The sequence below is a fragment of the Drosophila eugracilis genome, unplaced genomic scaffold, assembly GCF_018153835.1.
Source record: "Drosophila eugracilis isolate 14026-0451.02 unplaced genomic scaffold, ASM1815383v1 contig_394, whole genome shotgun sequence".
Taxonomy (NCBI): Eukaryota; Metazoa; Arthropoda; class Insecta; order Diptera; family Drosophilidae; genus Drosophila; species Drosophila eugracilis.
The window spans coordinates 574497-600560 of NW_024573254.1; the positions used below are offsets into that span (position 1 = coordinate 574497).

The 26064-nt window shown below is 38.7% G+C and overlaps 2 protein-coding genes across 5 annotated transcripts in view; one reads left to right on the top strand and one right to left on the bottom strand.

The window, feature by feature from the left end:
* The window catches only part of LOC108109965 (frequenin-1), a 33046-nt gene extending 10340 nt beyond the window's left edge, over positions 1-22706 (bottom strand). For 3 of the 4 annotated variants that reach the window (XR_001772548.2, XM_017218783.1, XM_017218781.1), the window contains exons 1-3: positions 22642-22706; positions 22223-22464; positions 4092-4333 (exon numbers count right to left, since the gene is read on the bottom strand). Coding sequence is in view for 2 of the 4 variants with exons in the window: in XM_017218781.1 (XP_017074270.1) it covers positions 4092-4155 (64 nt within the window). In the remaining 2 variants the exon portion in view is untranslated. Of the gene's footprint in view, positions 1-4091; positions 4334-10412; positions 10811-22222; positions 22465-22641 lie in introns of those variants that run through there. The other variant, XM_017218782.2, reaches the window with a different exon arrangement.
* LOC108109964 lies at positions 19963-21222 on the top strand. The gene has a single exon (XM_017218780.2). The coding sequence runs from the start codon at positions 20255-20257 to the stop codon at positions 20984-20986; it is 732 nt and encodes a 243-aa protein (XP_017074269.1). The 5' UTR covers positions 19963-20254; the 3' UTR covers positions 20987-21222.
* Positions 22707-26064: the final 3358 nt, after the last annotated feature.

The window sequence follows — 26064 nt, forward strand, 5'->3', positions numbered from 1 at the left end:
CAAAACTAAGCCTTAGAATTGCTTCCTTTCCTAGAACTGAGACATTGAGAACTTCTAATGGCAATGCTTCTCAAACTTTTTTTCATAATCTTTAAGTTGGAAAATGATATATTTTTTGGCTTGTAAAAAGGCTAAATTAACTTTTAACTTAACTTTAACTCATCAACTATCCAAAAACAACCCAAAAACTATCTCGAAAACCAAATTTAACATCTTTAACTACACTTCTTCCTTGAAATTAAGCATCAGCACTTCTTAGTTTCAGCTGGAAACATCTTTTTTTCAACATTCTTTGATTATCTTTAAGTAAAATCTTAGAATAATATTGCAAAAGACCACTTTCGGCCTTTTAAAAGACAACTAATTTGACACAACCAACCAACTAAAACTATCTCCTTGCTTTTCAAAAGCAAAAGTGACTAACTAAAACTAATACTTTTCCTTTAAACGGGAAAACTAACTAACTAAATCAAAGTTTTGTCCTTCTCAAAAGGTAAAACCGTCATAATAAGCCAATCTAACTTACTAAAACGCACTAAAACTACTTAATAACCAACATTAAAATCAAAATTTCGCAGATTTAACTCCACTTTTTAACTCAAATCAAGTTTCTGGGCTTCTTAGTTTCTGCTGGAAACACTTTTTTCCAACTTTCTTTGATAATCTTTAAGGAAAGTTCAAGATTGATATTACAATAATCCACTTTCTGCCTTTAAAAAGCCAACAAACTTGTCAAATCCAACTAACTAAAGCTAACTTCTTGATTTTCAAAAGCAAAACTGACTAACTTAAGCATATATTTTTCCTTTAAAAGTGAAAACTAACTAAGCGAAAATTTGGGCCATACTAACCCACCAATAAATCAAAATTTCGATCCTTTAACTTCACTTTTTAACTCAAATCAAGTTTCTTGACTTCTTATAAGCTTTATAATCAACTTTCTTTGATAATCTTTAGGCAAAGTCAAAAAATAATATTGCAAGAATCCACTTTCTGCCTTTAAAAAGGAAACTAACTTAACAAAATTTACTAACTAAAGCTACCTTCTTGCTTATCAAAACCAAAACTGACTAACTTAGGCACATACTTTCCCTTTAAAATTAAAAACTAACCAACTGAATCAAAGTTTTTGCCTTTTTAAGAGGTACAACTCTCATAATAAGCCTTACTAACTAACTAAAACCAACTACTAACCCCCCTTAAATCAAAATTCCGTTATTTTAACTCCCTTTTTTTTCCCCCAGTGCATTGCCAGCTTGTCTCTGCTTTGCTTGTTGCTTGTACACATTTGATTTCCACTGCTAAATGCCAGACAAAATGTCAGGACAAGCTGAGTGGTGCTCCCTTAACCAGCCGCCCACTCGAAACGAATCCCAGAACCTAGAAAAGAGTAGGGGTTTATGGGGTTAAGAGGAGGAGAACACAACAAGTGCAATAATAATTTCAACATTGAAGTGAATTTTGAGTGCCAGCCAATGCGTGCGAAATCAGCTGGGAGGTGCCATACAGGGCGGATGAAAATGTGACTATGGGTAGTGGGTGGGTGAAATGTGGAATGTGGAATGTGGGTGTTAGTTACTACATGGAGGACACATGCCACATGGCAGCACATAGCATCTTTTACCAATCCTCTGCTGATGGTGTACACTGTCTGCTATGTTTGCATAGCGAAATGCATGTGCCAAAGCCAAATGAATGCGGTTCCGAATGCTATTGCAATATGACATTGCTGCAGCGTGTCGTAAGACCAGGCGGTGGTGGTGGTGGTGAGGGTTTAGTGTGACTCCACCCTCCCCCCTTTTGGCAAGGGTCGTGCATTTTAGTTTTATAAGCGATTTGGCCCCAAGCCCCAAGCTGCCATACCACACTGCCCCCGCCCGCCCTTCATTCTGCGACTGTTTGTCGAAGCGTAAAACAAACAGAAATTGACATGAAAGCCATGCATGCTGCGGAAGAAGGGGTTAGGTTAAGAGGCAGCAGGGTTAAAGAAGCAGCTAGGTAAGGGGTGAACCATAGCATCGCCATGTGGCCAGCAGCAGCTAAGGGGCGGCGAAAAGTAATCAAATGTTGCACACATTTCCAACTTGTTATTCTTTCGCCCGCCCGTCCACCATACAAACTGCCACTCTCTAATGCGTCCTTATTGGGTTGCATGCCCCACGAGGGTTCTACTCTTCTTCTTTTTCTTTTTCTATCTCTTTCAAACCTTTCGAAAGAAAGAGGTTGGTTTTATGACAGAAGAAGGATTAGTTTTGAAATCATTAGATGGATTTTTTTTCTATATTCTAACTTATGAGCTGCCTTTCCATAATTTTTAACACAAAGAACTAACTTAAACTTTAATAAATCCAACTAATAAGCTTCCTTAATCCTCTAACAAGTCAATAAATTAGTTTGTTCTTTAACTTATTCATAAATTTAACCACACTTAAACCTCATTAATGAACCGCCTAAAACGACAAGCTAAGTGCCACTCAATTTATGGCCATAAAACAGAGACTCATCGCGACCGCTAATCGTTAACTAAGCCAGCCAATATCCCATAAAATTTCCAAATAATATACAGAAAGAAAAACCCCCTTAAGCTGGCCTTAAATGCAGCTAACTTTAAACTCACATATGGCAGTGATATAAAAAAAGGGGAAAAAAGAAGAAAACAAGAAAAAACAAGAAAATTCAAGCAAAAAAGAAAAGAAAAAGCTAAAAAAAAACACAAAGAAAAGGCTTGGAAAGGCAGAAAAATAAAAGGCGGCAAAAGTATTGCCTACTTATGGGGGGCACTACAGGCAATAAACAATAAAAAAATAAAGAAAAAAAACTCTTTTAAAGCTCATATATAGCCAAGCGCTTAAACTGCAATCGAAGCGCAATGAGCGAAGACTGGAGGAGGGAGGAGAAGCACCCTCCCATGAAGGACCGTATAGAAGGAGCCATCGTCGTGGTCGTAGAACCATATAGTTTGTTGTCCCCTGAGGGCTCTCTGGCATGTGCAACTATTAGAAAATATAAAACTCTAAGCTACACACACTCACACACACACTCACAACCACACACACGCATCTATGTCCAATAGAAAATTACATAAAAAATTAAATGGAACACAAGCCTTAGGGGGGCCGCCGTCCTCGGCTCGCATGACCATGCAGCAAAAGGCATTTGGAATATCGAAAAGTGTTCAAAACGAACGACGACATGGCATGGAGGAATAAGCAAACACAACAACCTGCAACATTTTGTGGCAACTAAACAAATTAGAAAGTTCACAGTTTTGTTTGTCAGTGACAACTTAAGGTTTATATAAAGATATTCCGATTGGTTGATATTTCAATCAGAAGGAAATGGAAACGGTAATACAGGGTGGCCCATGTAGCGTTTGCTTTTTGATCTTTGACATTTGGAATGGTTTTTCGGTTTACGAAATTGGTTAAGTTTACGCTCAAGAAGAAAATTGGGCAATATTGCAATATGCAAAACTTCTGTGGGCCACCCTATATAAGAGTCTTAATCAAAGTTCTTGCCTTGAGAAATCTGTTTTTAGATTAACCTAGCCGCTAGCCTAGGGTTAGGGATAGTTACTTTGGCTTAAGTATATGCTAGGATCCTAAGATTCTAAGATTTAAAATCTATATTTATACATATATCTTATCCCTACAAATCCAACCCCCCCCTTCAAGGACTATCCCCCAGCTAAGTGAAATGAAATTTACTGACCAAATCCCAGAAAGACTCTCATAATGAATGGCCAGGGTAGAGTGGCTCTGGCTGGCTGGCCTGGTGAAAATGAGCTGACCAAAAAGGATTGCCATAGTTTCTCGGCTCCCCCCAACCCCATCCCCATCCCCATATCCATTCTCAGTGAACTTTTCCACTGATATATGACAGTTGCCAGAGGACGACTGACTGTGGACATGAGGACATTACCGGAGCTGCCAAAAAGGCTTTCAGGCAATGCCACACCGGATGACTCGTAACTCATTGGTGTTTGGCGGAGTTCAAGGCTTGCCAACGCATCCGGCTGTGATTTGTGACTCCGGAATATGGTTATATACGACTATATATATATACTATATAGCATTTAAAGATATACTCACAGTATGTGTCCGTTGTCAGCCGATCGATGGTGTCCTGCTTCAATTTTGAGTTCTTCTTGCCCATGGTGAAGGTTCCTCTTTGGCTTGTCGATGTCGTTGATATTGAAGCTTCTTGTCCTTTTCTAGAGGTTACCTCTCTCTCTCTCTCTCTCTCTCTGTTGCCTCTGACTGGACTGAACAAGTGGGTCAGTGACAGGTAATTGGAGGAGCGTGTCTTATCCTTTTTTCCTCCTCAGTTCGATCTGCAAGTACAAGTGGTAGAAGCAGATTAGAGATAGTCATCCATAGGCAGAATCCCCCCCAAAAAAAAAACCTCCACACACTGTCAAGGCAAAGGCATCATCATCAACATCGCTCATCATCGATGAGGTGGTGGTGGTGGTGAGGGCTCTGCTCCTGCCCCTTTCTTTTGGCTAAGGGTACTTTGATATTTAAGCACGTCAACGCTGGCTTTTTGTGTGGGCCAACAGTGGGGCGGGCAGGCAACACAACAACTACCAACCACCCACCTCAACGAACATCACCGAAAACAAGGCAAAGAACAACCGCAACGACAACAGCAGCCGCAGCACAATGAGGCAGGCAACCTGCCTCAGGGAGGTAGAAGGTGGCAAAACTGTCCTTCAGGTCCTTCTTCACTAGCATGGGCACCCTAACCCTCCCCAAAGCTACCCCCCCTCGACAGTCCCTCATCATTCAACTCAACTAAACTCAGTTGAGCCGAAACTTACAGGCCGAATGAGTTTGGTTTGGTGGTATAGGCCTGGCTTTATCGCCTACGCTGCCTACCAATTTTCCAACCAATTTTCCGAAACCGAAAATTCCTCATTTCCATAGACCAAAAATAGCACTACATTTTGGCCATATTCTTTCTTTCTGCCGCCCCCACCCTCCTCGCAATTTATGTAAAATTTGAAACAGAAATTGCCAGGAATTGTTAGACAATTTGTTGGAATTTTCTTTAACCCATCGATAAATATGGAAATTTCTGTCAGTTCTGTCAGTAAAAGTTTTCATTTATTCGATGGGAAAAACGAGATTAAATGTTAACACTTTTCATTGGCAGTTTTTTACAGGGAAATTATACCTAAAGGTGTTAAACTTAAATGATAATTTCTTTGATTTAACGTGAAAAATTAACCCTCTTAACTGCCTTTACAGGGTATTTAAGCCTTCGAACCTTTCATACCCAAGCCCTCCTCTCTCCTGTTTGCTTTACCTTTTGCAGTTTTGTTTAACCGTCAACCATGACGACAATGGCAGCAGCGACGACAGAGCCATGTCTACAAGTTTCTCCCCCAACTACCCATCACCAACCCCACCCCAAGCCCCTGCTAGAGTTGCGTAATTAAAATTTTAATAATTTCCCAGCCAGCAAGTTTTTCCCCAAAGGGGGTTACACCCTGTCCACACCCCCAGCTCAGGTAAGCAGCAGAGAGAGAAAGTTTTTTAATTCTTTGTTGCCACTTGACAAGCAAATTGCGTGAGACTTTAATTGACTTTGAATTGGCAATGGCAAAGGGTGGGAGGGAGGCCTAAACATCACCGCCCCCCCAACCATCACGTCTCTGCCATAATAATAATTTATGAGCCTTGCGAAAAAACATAATTAGGCAACGAAGAAATCATGACAAATTAGACAGAAAACTTGCATAACGCAATCGTAAAAATAGAGTCCCCCCTCCAACTACTACTGCCTAACCATTTTCATATTTCATTTTACGAGACTTGCGGACAAATTTTGATGACCCCCCCACCACCCAAACGGAAGCTGGAAAAGTCGCAACAACTTTTGATGGAACTTGCAGGCAGGCTGCTGCTAGCTAACAGAGCTACAAAATCCATGGCAAAGTCAACGTGTGGACAGGCCACAAAGACGAGGACGACAACGACGACAACAATTCTCGACGGATGTGCGCCCAAAGTTAACTGCTGACAGTGAGAGAAATGTAAGGAAAGAAAGGGGGGGGGCTAAGGAACAGGAAAACACACAGGAGAAAAGGAAAATTAAACCGACTCCCCTCTCTCCATTGGAAACGAAATAAATTATTAAACAGATCGCCCAGCCTGGCAGCAAGCAATGAAGTCGCCACTGAAACGGAATAAAAGGATAAATAAGCCAGCAGGACAAGTTTTCTACTTTTTTTTAGCAAAAAATAAACATAAAAAAACCCAAAAATTTAAACATAAATTGTTTATGATTGATAGTAGAGTAGAGATATATAACCCACTAAATCATCTCTCTATAATCTCTCTATTTTGTTAACCAAACAAAGAATAATAAATTGAAATCTAATCTATGGAAATTGTCACAAAAAATAGCAAAGAAAAATGAATTAGAAATTAGAAACTAATAAAATGAAAACCCAGGACATGAATAATCCACAAGAAGCTGTGAAAATTGATTTCCCTTTTTCCTTTCCTCTCCTTTCCTTTCCTTTCCTTTCCTTTCCTCTGTTTCTTTTTGAAAAGATCATTTTGGGAGACCTTTTTGGGAAAAAACCCCTTGGAGGAGGAAGCAATTGTAGCTGAAAAGGGCAAATGTTGCCATGGGAGTGATGCCCAGTGCTGGGGTCACATTGACGGTGATGCAACTGCTAACGAACAGAGGAGCCACCAGTGTGTCCACTGCCCACGTTCTTTCACTCTATGCATCCTCCATGCACCCTCCATGCACCCTCCATGTACCCTCCATGCACCCTCCTCTAATGCTTCATATTTCCACCCCTCGGAAGTTGTTTGTGCCAACTGCCTTGGGGGCGTCTCTGTCTCGTCCGTGTCCATGTCCACGTCCACGTCCACGTCGTTGTCTACCCTAGTGTCCACGTTCCTTTCCCAGTCCCTGCCCCTGTCCCTGCCCCTGTCCCTGCCCCTTTCCCTGTCCCCATCCCCACTCCTGCCCCTCTCAATGTCTCTCTGTGTCTGTCAGAGTCGGAAATTGAAAGGAAAGAAAATTGAGCATACTTTAAGGCGCCTCCGCCTTGGCCTTCTGCCTTCTGCCTTCTTCTGTCTCAGTGTCAGTCATGGCTCTCTGATTCTCTACCTCTGATTCTCTGTTTCTCTATTTCTCTGCTGTGTCTGCGCCTCCATTCCTGTCTCCGTTTCTCCATATCTCCTACCAATTCCATATCCGTTTCTTACTCCACCACCTGGCTGTCCATGGGCATTACGCGATTTCCGGCTAGCTCTAAATGCATTTCCCTTCAAGCAACCCCGTAACCAAACCTAATACCCCCATTCACCACCACCCCCCTAAACGTTTGCGTAGAAAATTATATAAAACGGCCATCGGTGTTGGGCCATTGAATTGAATAATTGCCAAACGACTTGTAAACAAGTTTTGCCAAGCAAAGGACAACCCAACCAGCGGTGTCTTAACGTCTAACGAGTTCTAATGCTAATTTGTTTTCGTATTTTGGCCAAGTTCCCCTTTTTCTTCTTCTTCTTCTTAATTTTTCTCTCAATGAACCATGAAACGAGAAGGAGGAGGAGGATACGACAAAGGCTTTTCGTAACTTTCTTACTTGCTTTAATTGCCAGAGCCCAAAACTCGATCAAACTCCGGGCTAAGTAAATTAGTCAATGGCCAAAGTAAGAGTTCGAACTTCTCTGTGATAGAATGGTTGGTAAGGTAAGGTAGGAAAATTTCGTAGGCGTCCATAAATTAAGGAAAATTCCCCAATGAATATGGCAAGTCAAAACTTTGACAATGAACCAAACCAAAACTTTGACCAAAACACAAAAACCAAATGGGAAAATCAAGGAGAAAAAATTTTCAAAAGCAATAAGTTGCCGAAATTAGGATATAAAACCAGTAAAAACCTGTCAGAACCCTTCCTTAACCCTTTCTTAACCCTTAACCTCTGCTGCTGACCAAACATACTTCACCAGGCTGGTAGGATGCCTTAATTTAAGTTGGTTTTCCCCTTCTTTTGGGCAGCAACCAGCAGACACGTCTTGGTTTATTTCGCCTTTTAATGGAATTTTTAAGCAAACAATTATTCACGCCAGCTGAAGAGTGTATCCCCCTTCCTGCCGCCTGCTGCCTGCTCCCTGATCCTGTCTACTCCTTACCCTTCTCTCCCCCTCTTCAAGGAATTGCAATTTTTGGGCAGCCAGCCAAAGTCTCCAACGGAAAGTTTCACAGTTTCACAGGGGGTGTGGTGAGGGGAAAAGGAACGATAGGAAGTGCCAGCTTTGCTGTACCAGTTTTATATCAAGTTTTTCAGTGAGTTAGAAATTGCAAATTGTCAGAAAGAAAAAGCAAAAAAAAGCAGGAAAAAAGCTAGAAAAAAGCAGGAAAAAAGCAGGAAAAAAACAAGAAAAAAGCAAAAAAAAAAACAAAAAAAAAAGCAAAAAAAAGTAAGAAAAACCTTCAAAAGAACTTCAAAAAAGTCTTCAGTGATTGCGTTGCTTTGTGTTTGATTCAAGATTGATTCGTCAGCTGGTTTTCTTATCACCAAAGTTACCATTTTTTTTTTTTTTTTTGCCAACTCTAATGTCCTTGACAAGGCCATTAGTTACCCTCAACGTACATCTTTTCTTTGTAATTTTAAACCAAAAACTTAGTTTATTTACAGCAGATAAGCTACTACTTTCACCAAAACCCCCTCCTCTCCTTTTAGCTCGAAAACTTTCACTGGGATCTCTCATGTGTCTGGCTATTAACTTGGCCCTGTGAATTATGCAAATGCCAGCGGAGAAAGCCGAGCTAGAAATTAGTAATAAAAGTTACTTTCGGTCGAAAGGAGCGTAACGGGATAGGATATAAACACAAACACACAGTAACACACACACACCCCCACACATACACATACATAAGGTACAAACACACAGACACACCAACACGTGAGCAAAATTTACATAACCTCTTTCATTTTGATTTGATTATTTTCATTCAATTTCGTAAGCCACGCGAACGGGCGAAGGCTAGAAAAGGTTGAGAAGAAGAAGGGGTTTTTGGCAGGATTTCAGAGGTTATGTTATTGGTGGAGAAGGATGAGGAGGAGGAGGAGGAGGAGTATGGGAAGGGGAGCTTGGAATCGCTGACGTCGTCTGACGCGTCAAAGCGCAACAGCGGCATAAAGAAGAAGCATCCATGGGACAGCAGAGAGCAAAGCTGAATTAACAAAAAAAAAAAAAATAGAAGGAAAATATTAGGCAAGATGGAGGGAGATTTTTATGGGGAGAAAAAGAATTTTTGGATACCCTATAAAATTAAAAAAATATATATATTATTATTTAAATAAAAATAATAAAAAGTCTCCAAAAAACTCTCCACAAAAGTCTACAAAGTCTCCAAAAAAGTCTACAAAATATTTGATAAAATCTCCACAGACCTCAAGAAACAGCTACATAAAACCTTCAATAAACTTACAACCAAATTTTAAAAACTCTCCAAAAAATAAAGTTTAAAAATATGATAAAACAAAGTACAAATTTCTATAATTAATAAAAAATTCTTTAAAAGACATTTTTAAAATCTTCTTAACAAACATTCACCCTCAAAAAAACACAAAACTATCCCCAAACAAGCCACTTCTCCCACCAAAAATCCACACTAACACATACCCCTTGATTAAACGTACCCCTTTAGATTAAGATAAAACATGCCTTCCCCTAGCTTTCTCTAAGTTTCAACTAAAAAAACTCCCCTTCTGCAAAAACAAATATTATCTCCACTAAACCAATGGATAACCTATGTCAAAAAATAAACTTAACTGACAGAAAGTTGATGTAGGGTATGCGTAAAACGGGTAGACAAACAGTGAGAACGAAAAATTGAATATTTTATCACCGGAATGGAGAGGTGGTGGGGCCAAGCAGTAAGAGTACGAACGAGTAAGGGAGGGAGAGACAGTGTGTGCCTGTTACAATGTGTTTTCGAGTGTAGGTATGTGTAGGTGTGTGTGTGTGTGGGTATGTTTGGGTATGTGGGTGTTTGGCTCTCAGTTACCCTTTTATGGGCAGTCTATTAGGCAGCGTCTAAGCCCCCTAAACCCCCCACCTTCCGCCGCCAACACTTTTTCGGGGGTCATGTTATTCTATGTCCTCGTACCTTTTCTTCTTTTTTTTCTGCCTGCTTCTTTGGGTAAGTAAGTCGTTAAGTTGTCAGACTTGTCTGTGTGTGTGTGTGTGTGCTGGCCCATTGTGTTTGTGTTGGTGTGGCTTTATCAATAAAGGAGTCCTTTGACAGGACATCAACTTTGGCTGGCAAAAGCCTCACACTTGACTGAGCAATATTTGCCTGGCGCACAAAACCCTTTCTTGGGTTTGCAAAATAAACAAAAATATTTTTCCAAAACAAAATTTTTGTCTTACATTCCAAAACAGATTTCCTTGTCTGCGGTTTTTCCGTGGCTTTTCCGTACTTCTTTCGGCTTTTATTTTATTTAATTTTACTATTTCTTTCTCTCTCTTTCGTTTTTTTTGTGTGTTTTTTACATTTTGTTAGCGCAACACCAACAGTAAACAACAACAAGAAAAAAAAAATAAATGTTGAGGCTGCGGTGGGCGGCGACTCCGGCTTTTTTTTTATTTTCTTTTTTTGGTTTTTGGTTTTCTGTTTTTTTTCTTTTTTTTGGGTGGGCGGAACTCTCGGACTCTTGGACTCGGATTCGGATACGGTTACGGATGCGGATGCGGACTAGGAACTCGGATGGCTCCGGGTCCGGGACTCGGGTCTCTTTTCCGTACCGTTCGTGGCGCGGTCTGAAAATCAACTGAAAAGCTTCGGTTCGGAGCGGAGCGCAATCAACAGTAGGTCGAATGTCCTTGCTGATACGAGCCGCCAACGAAGTTTAACGAGGCGCGTCCTCGTGGTACCTCCAATGCTATGCTATGCTATGCTATGCCACACACTGCCAGAGCCCACTCTACACTCCCTCGCTTAACTTCCCGCGCCCCTCCCCCTCTATAATCCTGGAGAGCTTTCTGCAGAACGCAATCATCATAGCAGCAGCAGCAGCATCAGCAGCAGCCGGAAGCCATGAGGCTGGTTTTGGAGGCTTGATGTAGGATTCGATGATGGAGGAGAGGGGTGGAGTGAGCTGGAGGGTAGGTGGGGTATCCATAAGGATGTGGGTGGCGAAAGCAGCTAAGCCAACATAGATATCGCTCGAGTGGTTTAAATAAATAAATAAATTCGTGGCTTATTTTAATGGCATCAAGTGGCAGAGGCACAGCCTTACTATTACTTAGTGTTATTCTTGTTATTGTTGTTGTTGTTTGTCTTGAACCCCGCGGGCAATCTGGTCACACTAAAGGAAATCCCCTTAAATAAAAGAAAGCTGGCACCCCCCCTCCCACTAAAAACAACAATGCCCCCGCAAGCCTTCAAGATTCTGGCGTAGAGATTGCTGTCAAATTGGTAAAAGTCCTCGGGCAGCTAGCTAGCTACTTGACAGCCAAAATCTGATCATAAAATCGGATAATATTTAAATTTCTTTTTGGGATATATCTGTATATTATATATACTATATCCCCTTTGCTTGTTAAGTGTCCCTGACAGTTTTTGCGGTCAGCGCATTTAATTAGGACGAACTCTGATTCAATTAGCCACGCTTTTGGCTGCCTTTCAGCATTCCCTTGTTAACCTTTTTTATTCATCATTTCTCTCCCCTTCCTTTCTTTCTTCTTCTTCGTATTATTCTCTCACTTTAATTATGTAATGCAATTTATTAATTTCAATTTGCATTTGTATTCATTTGCGCGCACCTGTGCAGGAAGCAGCGTTGAGCTCATGCAGCCCAAAATGGGGGCAACGTGCCGTATGCGTAATATTAGCGCATTAATATGTGCCACACAGTCATGTGCCATGTGCTGCGTGTGTGGGTGTGCGGGTGTGCGTGTGCGTGAGTCTGACAAGAAAAGGCAGCGGCTTAAAAAAAAAAAAAAAGTAGAAAACAGAGAAATATCCATCGCTATAGAAGGATAAACACGCGCGCGAAGAACGGGCAATGCCAGTAATTCGACATTACGAGCATTAACTCCCACGCCACAGTGCCGCCCTCTTTCTCTTCCACACTCTCTCTCTTTCTCTCCTTCTCTCTCTCTTTCACAATTCACCACACACAGACACTTTCTGGATGAGCTTTCCCTTCCTGCGACACAAAAAAGCTCATGCTGCGTCGAAGCTTTCGGTCAACGGTCAACATGGAAAAGAATGAAAAAAATAAAAAAAAAAATAACCACACACTGCTGAGAGCTATCAAGTTTTTGGCGCCATGAGAAAATCGTATCGCAAAACGGAAAATCTCATCTAATCTAATCGCATTAAATCAGCAATGTTCACGCCAACGGTATGTCCGTCCATCCCCCTTTTTTCTCACCCCCTTACCTCCACCGAAACCAAACCAAAAAACACCTGCAAAGCCCCCACCTCTTGTTTATCATAAAACACAGCGTGGGAAATTTTGTTGTATTTTTAGGGGGTTGGGGGTTGGGGGGTTTGGTTTCCAAAGAGTTTTTCGAGGATGTTCAACGTAGCCAGGCCAGAGCCAAGCACAAGCAGCAGGGAGGAGCCCAAAACCATAAAAAAGTTTATGACCAAAAAATAAGAAAACAGCAACAAAGAAAGCAACCTAAAAAATTATGATAATTAAGTTTTTGTGATCTTTTCAATTGTTGCTTCCAAGTTAGAAAATTATATTTCCTTTTTTTTTTCAATTAATTTGTTGAACATTTTTTAATGTTTTTTTTAATTTAGATTTCTGATCATTTTTATAGGAAATAAAATATAAATTTTTTAAAAGATAAAACCCAATCTCTATAGACAGCTGTCATTATCTTTGGCGGAAATCACCTAGATAATATATATATCATACGCCCTGTGGCCAGTTGGTATTTCAGTTTAGTGCCTTCCCCCCTTTTCCTCCTTTCCCCTCTGGCAACCCTCATCTCCTTAATTTCACTTATCAATGCGGATGGGGAAACAAAAATATTTATCATACGCCGCGTGGGCCGTGGAGTTTGGCCCACTGACGTTGTTTGATGCAAAGTTGATTTTCATGGTTCGCCCCCTCTCCTCTCCTTCCTCTCTAGTGGGCATTTTCCACCCCCTCGCTAAAGCGCCATATCGTTTAACTGCCTCAAAGCCATTGTTAATTAGTGCACCGACCTTGTCGTAATTAGTGCGCACACTGCACATGGTTTGGGGTTTTAGGGGTTAAGGGGGTTATCAGGGGGTTAACAGGGGGGTTGTCAGGGGTTTTCAGTGGGTTTTTAGGGGGTTTTAGGAGTGTTTTGAGGGGATTTGTAGGAGGTTTTTAGGAGGTTTTTGGAGGTTTTTAAGGAGGTTTTTTAGGGGGTTGCAAGCGGCCTAGTCCCAGGCCCTCTAGGGATCAGGAGGGAGGAGGCATGACGCAGAGGGTTAAGATGAAGTAGGCGTAGTTGCAAACCTCAAGCCGACAAAATTTTGTGTTCAGTTTTTAGCCGAGTGCCGTCGCTGCCGCTGCCGCCGCCCGTAGCCGCCGGCGTTGCATGGCAGAACAAAAACAAAACTGAAGGCTTGGGTTAGGGAAGTTAAAAGGGTTGAGCAGGAGGAGGTAAGAGGGATGGCGGAGGTAGAGGGGAGTGGACAAAAAAGGAGCGAATTGTTGCAAGGAGCTTGCGGCACGTAAGCCAGCACAAGCGGATAATAAGTTTTGCATTAGTCGTCGTCGTGAGCCAGGCAAATGCAATTTTCGGTTAGCGAATGGCACCCTTAGGGCAAAAAGTTATAGGGAAGGGTTAGTGAGGAGTGGAAAGGCAGGCTGCAGGTTGCATTGCTGGGCAGTTTTGTTAAATAAGCTAATGAGCCAACCAGAAGACCAAGTTAAGAACAGAAAATTCCAAGAAAATCTTCAAGTTTTTGGCCCTCAAAAAAAGATTACAAATTATAAAAGCAATAAACTTGCTAAAGAAAAGGAGTTGGGTTTAGTTTTTGGATTTTAAGGGTTAAATATTATGTAATTAAATTTTGTTTTTGAACATAAGGTTAAGGAATAAGGTTAATTAGGGAGTGTATATTATAAGTTTAAGATTTTTCGATTATTAAAAAGTTTTACAATGTTAACAAAGCCAAGATTAGGCATCAGCTTGGTATGGGAAAAAGCTAGAAAAGGATGTTTTTAGGTCAAAACTTGATATTAATTGATAGATGTTCTTGCTTTTGTCACATCATTTATGACACATTGTCATCAGAATGCATTAAAAAAAAGAATTTCTTAATCTTAATTTCTTAATTTAATCAAAAAAGTTGTCAAAAAACCGATACAAAGTTAACTTTGAAGTCCTTAAATAAAGTTAAATCCAAATCTATAACCTCAAAATGTCTTTCCAAACTAAAAAAGCAGAAAAAATACCCCTCATTTCTAGCTAATATTAACCCCTTTTACCCACTTAACCCCTCTATAACAACCAACTTCTTATCAAAAACAATTAAGAAAACAGAAAACTTTTAATAACAGTGTAAAGACGACATTAGCAAAGCAATAGAAAGGAAATTAAAGAAGAAAAGACTGGAGAGCTTACTACGTACTATAGGCGGCTGCAGCCCAAATTCCAGGCACTTGCATATTCGGATGCGTGCCACAAGCACACTATGCTAATCAACGGCCATAAAAACTGGCAACGAAGTAAACACAAGCACTGAGAGGGGCAGGCAAGCAGCTAAGGAAAAAAACTAAGAAGAAAAACTAAGAAGAAAAACACAAAAAAAAACACAATGCAGTGGCAAAAGCAAATGCAGAATGCGAAGTGCATAAATCTCAGATGGAAATTATGCAGACACACACGCAGGGAAAGTGCCAAAACGCAAAAAAAAGAAGGGGAACTAAAGAGAAATCTAAGGAAGAGCTAGAGAGGGAGGTATTTCCCATACCAGCTGTAGAATCAATCTGTGGCAGAAGCTTAGACTGGCTTAATATCCGCCCCACATATCTCACACACCCGAAAAATATTTGCCAGACGCGCGCGCCATGCCGAACCGCGCAGCTGTCTATTAGCTTGCCGCCACTGCCGCCGCCTGCCACATTTAAATACAAATTAAAAAACAATTAAACATTTTCCAAACCCACCCCCAGAGAGAACTTTTGGGGGCATACAAGCCATCGCCAACCCCAACCCGCCCGGAAAATAATTAAGCGCATAATTATTTAATTTGACGAGTGTGCCTGTGAGCCTGTCGCTGCCAAAATGGAAAGGAAAACTCACAAGGAAGTGCCTCATAAGCCAAAAATGAGCGAAGGACTTCGAGTGTATTGAGAAATGCTGGCGATATGAAAATTAATAGACGCACTTCCAAAGTGGCAAAAACAGGAACAAACAAGAAGAGAAGAAGGAGGAGGAGAAGGGGGAGCAGCTCGAAGCTCCGAACACTTCAAGTGTCGTGTGAACGGGTGCTCGACAACAGCACACACCACCCCCAAAAAACCCAACCACCCAACCAACCCACCCACCCTTCCATCGCATGCCACATGCCACCATTCCCTTAACCAATCCCAGCCAGAGGCGACGGCTTCCAGACACTTCACCAAATGCCGGCGCCAGCATCAGAAAACTGGAGACCAGAGACGAGGCAGAGACAGAGAGTAAGAGAATTTGAGGAGCACTAGATGGTTGAGGGGGTAGGGCAGGGGCTGGGCAGGGCGGCAGCAGTAAACGTGGCGTATGCTTGATATTTGAGTAGGGATTCGAGAGCAAGTTGCAACTGATTTGGCAGATTGTCAAAATATTAAAAAAAAAAACAAAACTCAACTCTAATTGATGATTAGGATGGGATGTCTTTGTATCTACCTCCCCTACCTACCTACCTCCCTCCCTACCTCCCAACCTCCCTCCCTCCCTGCCTGCCTCTTAAAGCTGCCTCTTATTTTTACTTCAAGATTTTTCCCTGCCTAATCTAGCAACGTGGCAACGTGGCAAACCCCAACCATTTGCAACATTTGTTGTTATTATTAATTTTATGCGTCATATAAACGGTGAAAGGACCCTAAAAAGTCAGCAGCGTCAAGTAAACAAAAGCCTCCAATGTCGCTCCATTGACTACAACAAAAACATCTTACAATATGGCAAAGGGAAAGGGAAAAAATGGGGAAGAGGAATGGCCACTGTGCGGCAAATACATATTAGGGAAAAAGACAGGCGACAAGGAAATGGTTTTAAAATGATTTTGGGGGGGTGAGGATGTTATATATAATAAAAAAATGTATATTAAAATATATCTTAAAATATATATTTAAATATATATTAAAAAATCTTTATATAAATAACCATTTTATGACTATAAAATTGGGCTTAGGCTCAAACATAAAACTGGGAATGTAATTAACAGTTTGAAATCACCGAACTTGAAAGCCATTGGAAAGTTTGATAGGCATTGTTAAATTTAAAAAGTTTGAGAAATATTTAAGAAATTTCAGGGAAGTTTGACAATCATTGAAAGGTTTGAGAAACATTTAAGAAATTTTCTATGGGTTGAGTTTAAAGTCATTAACATATCAAAAATGCCAGATTAATAATCAGATTTTTGCTTAATTTTATAAAAATAAACTTAGATTAAAACAATAACCTTAAATATTTTAAGGGGAAAAAGAAGGTTTTATATAAATTTATAAATTTAAACCAAGAAATTAAGAAGATATCATATTAAACATTCAGAAAACAACAAAAAACTATAACCTATAGTTAAAACTTATAAATTACTATAATAAAAACATTCATTTTATCTCAAATTAAACTCTAAAACTCCTTAAAAACCTCAAAAACTATTCAACTTTGCCCCTTTGGCTGTCTAAAAACTAAACTCTAAAACTCCCTAAGCTAAGTCCCTGCCACTTTAGTCGCCTGCCAACTATCCTCCTATGTCCTTTAATGTATATATGTGTGTGCGTATGTGTGGTTCTGTGGTCCATGCCATTGTCATTGCCATTGACTTTGGTCCCGTTCATGGTTGGGTCGGTCGTCTTCGTCTTCTTGGATCTTTCTTGGCTAGATGATGGGTGTGCTGGGTACTGGGTACTGGGTAGTGGGTCCTGGTCGACGTCATATTGTGTTTGGCAAATCGATTGCGATAAAGCCAACTACATAATGTCTTTGTAGGCCAGGGAATGGTGGCGAGTGATTCCTTCGAGGCGGTATAGGACGGTTCGGATGGGGAGGGGAGGGGAGGGGACACATAAAAATGCTAAACCAGCGCTATGCTGGCGTCGCAGCGACGCTTAAACACACACATAGGCACACACACACACAGTGATACATTGAAATACCAATTTCCAACCCCTCTGACCCCCCAGTAATTTTTCCTACATGTGTGGGCCTCGGGATAATGCGCGTTATCCTTGATTGCCTGCCTCGATATTGGGCTAAGGCTCAAGCTCATGCCCAGACCCAGACCCAGACCAGGGCCAGGCCAGGCCAGGCTAGGCCAAGCCAAAAGGGATATGGAATATGGCCTGGTTGCAAACAAGACGCTTAAACTTGCCTCTTGGTTCACCATCACCATCAGCATCATCAGCCTGGGGCAGAAGTTTGATGATGCTCTTTCGAGGGAGATGGTAAAAATTGGGTACTTTAGTTTGGTGATGAAGCTGGGAAAGTAAAGTGATTTTTCCTAGAATTATTCTTAACTAAGATTTTGAGAAACTTAAAGAAAATCTTTTACTTTTTATCCGAAAGTATTTATTAAACTTCATTTTAGGCCTTGCTATTAAGAACTTTTAAGTTCTAAGCATTTTTCTAGCTTAAAAAAAAAAGCATTTCAAATACCCCTTTGGAGTTCTATCATCTTTTTCCCTTCAAACTTCCAGTTTAAAATTCCCCCTAAAATCCCCTTCCCTTAAGTAGCTTTTTCAGTTTCAGAAACTTTCCTTCCACCCCACTCTATAAACCCATTAAAAACTAACTAACTACTAACATAAAAAGCGTATTTTGAAATTCGGTTTTTTCCCGTTTAACCAAAAGTCCTGATTGTTTCACTTTTCTGTGTCTTTTGGCCATTGAGCCTATCGTGATTTGGCTCTTTTCGGGTCTTTGGGCGTTTTTATTATTTTTTTTTTCTCTTTTTTTTCCAGATCCTAATTCCTTCTGGCTTCTTGCCTTTGTGCTTTATGCTCATCATCATTTCCCGGAGCCTGAGAAATCGCAATAGAATCAGATTTTTGCCTTTTTCTCGTCGGCTAATTGGTGCCCAAATGCCGCCGCCGCCGTCGCAGCTATGGAATGGTTATGGGAAGCGAAAGGCGGGGTAGTAGTGGGTGACTTGGGGGTAACCAAGAGGGGGGGTAACATCGTCCACGAGGCAACTAGCTAAACAACAATTTTAATTGCGACCAGGCAGAGTCAACGTCTGGGACTCGGGCCAAAGGCAAATGAGCGAACGCTCCAAGAAATATGAACGAGGTCAATGATTGTTTACACTACCCTCGAATGCTGTTTACTTCGAGCTGGCGACAAAGGGGGTGGCGGTGGGTGGTAAGGAGGGGCACTAGCTGGTAGTTGAACATACATAGGTGCAAGGTGGGGTGGTGCGCCACGGTGGCACGATGGCACGATGGGGTTAGTTGTAGTTAGTTACCAGACACCTTGGAGGCAACGCCTTTAGCGAAAGTAGAAAAAAAAAAGAAAACTAGTGAGGAAAACAGGAAAGTGCAGTAATTAGGAAAATATCAAGTTGTAATTATTTATTTTTGAAGAAAAACTTCAAGGAAATTACTCATGGAAAAGCTCTGGTTTGAAATTTGATTCGTAAAAAAAATAGTTTTTAAAATATTAAATATTTATAGACCAGTAAAAATGGAAAAAAGAAATTAAAATAATAAATTTTTCCAACTTTATCCTGATTTTTTCTACTGAATTTTCTTTACCTAAAAATTCCTTTAAAATCTTAACATTTAAAAGAAATATTTAAATAAGATTTAGATTTTTTAAATAATTTTAAAATGTGTAATATTAATATAAAAATTAAAATAAGCAGAAATATTCCCATAAAACAGATTTTTAACTTGACTTTTTCTTTTAAAAATTTCTTTACTTAAAATTCTTATTAAATCTTATTACTAAACAGCTTTATTTAGGTAACTTTAATAAAATTTAAAAAATTTTTATAACATTAAATATTTATATAAAAATAAAGCCAAAAAACATTACCAATAAATAGACTTTTCTACCCTTAACTTGACTTTTCCAACAGAAATTTCTTCAAACTAAATTCTAAATAAATCTTTAAAATAAATAAGATAAATATTTAAACTAGTTTTAAATTTTTAAAAATATTTTTAAAATATATAATATATTATTGTATAAATTAAAATTAAAAGAAATATGCTCATAGGAGAGATTTTTCTACCTTTAACTTGACTTTTTCTTAACCAAAATTCCTAATAAATCTTAAAATTAAAAATATTAATATTAAGGCAAGTTTTACAATGTGTTAAATTTTTTAAAAATTTACATTTTGTAGTAAAATAAATATGCAATATAAATTCCTTGGAATGATTGTTCTTCCCTGAATTTTCCTATCGACTTTTCTGTACTTAAATTTCAGTTAAAAAAAATATCAAAACTAAACTGCAGAATTTAGGACACTTTTAAATTTTTTTAAATATTTTAAAAATATAAAAAAATTCATATAAAAATTTAGAATATTCTGCTATTGCCTTAACTTTTTCAACAAAAATTCCTCTTAAATCTCATAATAAAAAAGGATTTTTCAAGCAAACTTTAAAATATTTAAAAAAATATTTTTAAAACATAAAATTAACTACACCCTCCACTGTGGCAGCCATTAGGCCTCGGGACCTCAATGTGCTCATGTGTGTGTGTGTGTGTTGTGGCACACATAGAATGCGAGAGAGAGAAAAAGATAGACAGAGAAAAAAAAGCAAAACAAAAAGCATGAACGATGCATAAACACTTGCCCTGTGCTAGTACAGACTTTTCAGCTGTTGCCTCATTTAAAGGAACGTTTTAAAGTAAATAAAGTTAAATTTATAAAACATATATATATACTATATATCTTATATACTAATCAATATCTAAGAAAACCCAAAGATATTTATCTCAAAAAACCCAGCAAACGCTGACTAACCTTTCTACAAAAATCACTTTCTAACTTTTTACGTTGACCATCATCAAATCGATGGGAGATTTCCTTACTAATTCTTTTCTAATATTCAAATCAAAAAATGAAAAACCAACGAAAGGGCAGCGTTACAGGGGAAATACTTCGTGATCTCTACGAGAGCTGGTTAATATTGGTCACTGGATTACTGGTCCATTGGAATCAATGGCATCTCTTGGCCTGCGATCCTGTATCACCATTGGATCCGCTTAACAAATGCCCTGCAGGCGATAATCAACGCTGGTCGAGAATCTTCTTTGGCGGCGGAACACTTTTGGCCATTGTACAGTTTAGACCCTATTGGGTACGACGCTGTCGTCATCGTGTACGCTTTCTAATGCTTCTGGCCGAGATGATGTTGATGCTGCAGTTAACAGAGTGGTTAGATCGTCAGATATGGCATCCCTTCTTGGGCCTCAGCCGGGAGCTGTTCTGTGCCTTGGGACGAGCTCAATGGGGCTCCTGGATCTTTAGCTATATACCAGGCTTTAGCTCGATGCTCTTGAATGGCTATGCTTTCGATATCTTTCGACTGATCTCATCGTTTGTCATCTTTGTGGCAGCTCTGGAAACGACAGCCTCTCACTGGCGTATGCTGGTGGACTTTCTAATGATCGGTTATCTACCAGAAACCTCAACACGTAGACGTATCCTTCGGGCGCATTACAAGCAAAAGAATCTTGAGCTTCGAATAAGCGGCAAGCCGCCAAATCCATCGCCAGAGGTTGTCATGTACAGACGGATTTGCTATATCTGCTTGCAGCACATAAATTCAGCTCACTATGAACTAGACTAAACTCCCTAGGAAATCTTAGTAGAAGACTTCAATTTTGGCCAATATAATATTTTAAATTCCGAATATTTTTGCAAATTTTTCCATAAATTGTTACTTTCGATAATATTCATCGTGTTTGTGATTTTTTTTCTAAATTTAAAAGCTTTTTTTATATTTCCTTAACCACTGGTTAAGAGAAAGCCTAGAAAACTTCTGGGCAAATATATTTTTTAAATCTCTTGGCATTGCTTATGATCACAAATTATTATTTGACTTAAACTCATTTATGTTGACCATAAATTTTGAATGTTTTCCATGCTTTTCTTAACCACAGGTTAAGCAGTTTTTTTTTTATCAAGAATTTTTGGATTCTTATGGATTTTTCTACCTCACTTTGATCACTAACTTCTTCCTTCCACCTTCAAATACTTCTATTGACTTCACTTCTGTTAACCAAAAACAACGTTTTTGTGGATTCCTTAACCACTGGTTAAGCAAATCAGTTTTCCTACGAGCTTTGTTGATACTTTTATGAAAAGCAAGGAATTTCACACCTTTCTAAGATCAATACCTAAAGTTTTATCATGTTTTTTCATATTTTTCTTAACCACAGGTTAAGCTATTCTTTATTACTAAGAATAATCATACTTTTTTATAGTTTTCTATATCTTTTATGATCACCACTTAAAGCCTGCACCCTCAATACGCTTCTGTTGACCAAAAATTATGATTATCTTAACCACAGGTTAAGCAGACAATATTTACTAAAGAACTCTATAACCACTATTGATTTTCAAACACCAGTAGTGATCACACTACTTAAAGTCTGAGCCAGAAATACACTTCTGTTGACCAAAAACTTATCACGGTTAAGTGGCTTTCGAAACCGCAGGTTAAGCATCTTAGGTTTACTTTGCCAACCGCAAGACGCAAATCGCTCTCTCTCTCTCTGCTCATAAATAATGGTTAACGGATTACTGCACAAAGTCATGGCTCTAAAAGGCCCACACCAACTGCTGTAATATAACCACCGCACAGTTTGTGCCCAAAGATAATGCCAGCCACACGTGGACCGCAAATCGAATGGCACAGCCAAACCAATCCAAATCCAAAACCAACACTCTCCCTCCTTCACCTTCTACCTCTTTGCCACAGTGAATCTGCCTAATTATTGGCTTGGTTTGCTGGGCAAGAGGGGAAGGGACTCCCGTCTAATATTGTTTATTTTGGGGGAAGGGAAACGCCGACGCTACATACCTGGCACTCATTTGTGTGGTCATCGAACGCTGCGGTGGGTCTTTGGTTTTATCCCCCCTCCCTGTTTGCCGCGTTGACAGTAATCAACCTGATTAAGTGTAATTATAAATGTTATTTTTCTTCCTTTTTCTTCTTTCCACTTCTCTGCGGCTTGGAAAAACAAATTGCAGAAGCGTTTAACGCATTAGCGCGCCCACACTTAATTAGAATTCTTCACTGGTGTTGTAAAGGTTGCTTTTGCCCTAAAAGTGGGTGGTAAAAAGGTTTGTTTCGTTGAGGAAGTGATTTAAAATATGCACAGAGCACGCAAGGGGCCCAAAAGCAACAACAAGAAAAACCAGAAAAAAATTTAGAAAAAATAATACAAAATAAAGGAAAACCGAATAAAAAAAAACAATGAGGAAAACCGAAAACCGAACCAAAAATCGAGTCGCGAACATGCAACTTGTGCGAATGGCAATCGAATGCCGCCACCAGCAGCCCCACCAAATGGCCTGGGCCTCTGTCGCAGTTGCCGTCGCCGTTGCCGTTGCCGTCTCTGTCTCAGTTGGCGTCAACTGAGCAGTTAACGCCAACAGAGCAGTCAACATTAGCAGAGCAATTGAGCAATTGAAGAATTTACTTTGCATTTCTTGCAGGTGCCGCCTGTCGTGGTTCGGCGGTGACTAATTATTTAGCCCAGCTCGGCGGTACAGTCGTCTCTGCACCCGACCTACCACCCCTCCTCTTCTTTGGCCTTCCTGGCCTGCCTAAATATAGTAAATAATAAAAATTTCTGGCGAATAACAAAAGGCATAACCTGGGGGGAGGTAGGTAATAGGGGTAGTGAAGGGGGGGGCAGGTTTCAAATAAACAATAAACAACGGCAGCCGCAGATAGAGAGATACATCTACATAGATACAGATATTCAAAAGATAAAGATACGGATACGGGCAGCAGGCAAATCAAACGAACCGTTTATTGGGCTTTTGCTATTGCTGTTGTTGCAGTTGTTGTTGTTTCCGTTTTGCTCCTATTTCTAGATCGGTTGGATATATAGCCAACACCTAGTCGAACTCTGCAGACACTTGCTAAATGGATTGGAAATATCTTTAAGTTAGTTTTCTTTCTACATTTTTAATTGGTTTAACTATAAGAAAATATAATCTTAACAATCTTAGTAGAAATCTTTAAAGTTAATTAAACTTTCTCATTAAAACCAAAATAAAGGTTTTTAAACTTTCTCATTAAAACAAAAATATCAAAGAAAAAAAAAGATATTAGTAGAGTATATTTTCGTACTTAAGTTATATATTTAATCAATAAAAAATGGTTTGAAATTATAAAATAAAATAAAATAATATATATTTTATAAGGTAAAGTCAAATTAAGTTATTTTTTCTATTAGAATAATCCTTAAGATACCTTCTTACTTATGTTTTGGTTTTGGCTAATAACAAAAATTCTCAGACATTCCTGAAAAAGCTTAATAATCTTTTATGATAATTATTTTAATGGGATATTTTTAAAAATTTAATAAAGAATAACTTCTTATTAAAGTAAAAATGCAAAACAAACAAAAATTTAAATGTAAATATTTAAAAAATTATAAAAAAAAATGAGTTACCAAAGATAAGTCAAAAGTAATCTAATAAAATATCAAAATAGCAAAAGCAAAATCAAAAATTTTAATATTTTTAATCTATAATCTATATAAAATAAAAACATATTAATATTAAAAATGATCAATATCAAAAATATCTCAAAAATTAAATATATCAAAAATCAAAATATTTATATCAAAAAAATCATTATTAAAAATATTAAAAATATCGTAAATATCAAAAGTATCATTATCAATATCTAAGAAATCAATATCAAAAATTTAAATATTAAACAATCCATATCAGAAGTGATTAATATCAAATATTATCAATATCACAAATAATCAAAATCAAAATTATCATTATCAAAAATATCAAAAGTATCAATATCAATAATATCACAAATATCAATACTAAAAATATTAATAATATCAAAATTATCAATATCAAAAATATTCATATTAAAAATATCAAAATTATTCATATTAAAAATATCAAAAATATTCATATTAAAATTATCCATATAACACTATCAATATCAATATTAATATCAAAAATATCAATACCAAAAATATTTTTATCTTAATTATTATTATCAAAAATATCAATATCAAAATATCAGTATCAAAAATATCAATATCAAAAATATTTAAATCAAAAACATCATGAAATCATCATCATGAAAATCCATATCAAAAAAAAACCAAAATCTAATTTCAATATCTATATCAACACTATATATCCCATTGTCCCACCTCAGCCAAAACTAAAGCAGCAATCTGTTAAGCTTTTTAGTACCTTTTCTTCTGGGAAACCACCGAAAAGTCTTAAAAGATAATTTCGGACCTAAACCCAAACGTTTATTCCGCAATAAAATTTAAAAAATGCTGCCCAGAATTAAGCATAGAAAACATAAAAAACGGAAATAATATAAAGAAATTTCCGATATTAAAAGTTCACACTTGGCTTTCCCACCTACCTACCCCTACTTATAGTGGCCTCCTATTTACAGGGTATTTTATTTGCCTACAAAGTATTTAAGTTCAAATTCCTAAACTTCTAGTATTGAATACTTTTCTTGTTCTTTTCTTTTTCTTTTCTTTTTTTCAAAACACGAAAAAAAAAATCGAATATAATCTATAATTAAATGGATTGTTTTTGTTCTCGTGAATCAGTAAGTTTACAAGTACTAGATATAGATATATGTTATATATACCCTATATATATGTTATATATACCCGATATATAATCGTATACCCTATTGATTGGTTCTCTAAAATGATCAGTAATTGCTGCTGCTGCTGCTACTGCAAAGTCTCTTAAGTTATGTTTAGCAGCCATTAGCTGAAGTACTTCCCTTGATCGCATTCTCTCTCTCTCTCTTTCTCTTATCTACTGATCCATTGATCATGATCAAGTGGTGATCACTTGACGGACAACAACCCAGCAACCCATTTCCATTCCCCATTTCCCATTCTCATTCTCATTCCCCATTTCAATTTGTAGTTTCTGCCAACTTAAACGTGCGAAGAATAAATTCATAATATTTCCTACATAAGAGGGGGGGTCGGGGTTTTTAATGGGCGCACCTAGTAGAGGGAGGGGCGGGGTATTCCTACCGCGTCATCGACAACGCCCGGCAACTGGCTTGCTCACTCACTCACTCTCAAAGCATTTCCAATTCCTATTTCGATGCCGAAAAGAATCGAACTCGAATCCGAAACAGGCCAATTATAATTACTGTTTATTTATTCTCATGGTATAGGTCAGGGGCGTACGCAGGCAGGGGGTCGGCTCACGGCAGCAAGCAGCCATGTAAAAATTTCCTATTGTTTTGCCATTATTTTTTTTTTGCTTATTTTTCTTTATAGAAACATTCTAGGGAGAGCGAGAGAGAAAGAGTGAGCTTCGTTGATGATGATGCAGCTGCAGATACAGATTTCTATTTTGGTTTTTAATCTGGCAGCCTTTTATTATAAATAGTTGGGCTGCCTAGATAAACACGCTGTCGACGCCACTGCCACTGCTACTTCCACTGCTACTGCCACTGCCACTGCCACTGGCCACTGACTCTCGGTCGACGCATCTGCGGGCCAAATTCATTACTAATTCATGTCCAATTTCCAACGCTCGCGGCACGCACAAAAACCGCAAAAGGTAATCAAAAATGCGCACCCCCACTAACCCCCGAAAAAACGAAACTCAAACCCCTAAAAAGAAAAACCAAATGAATGAAAAACATCTAAATGAAAATTATCA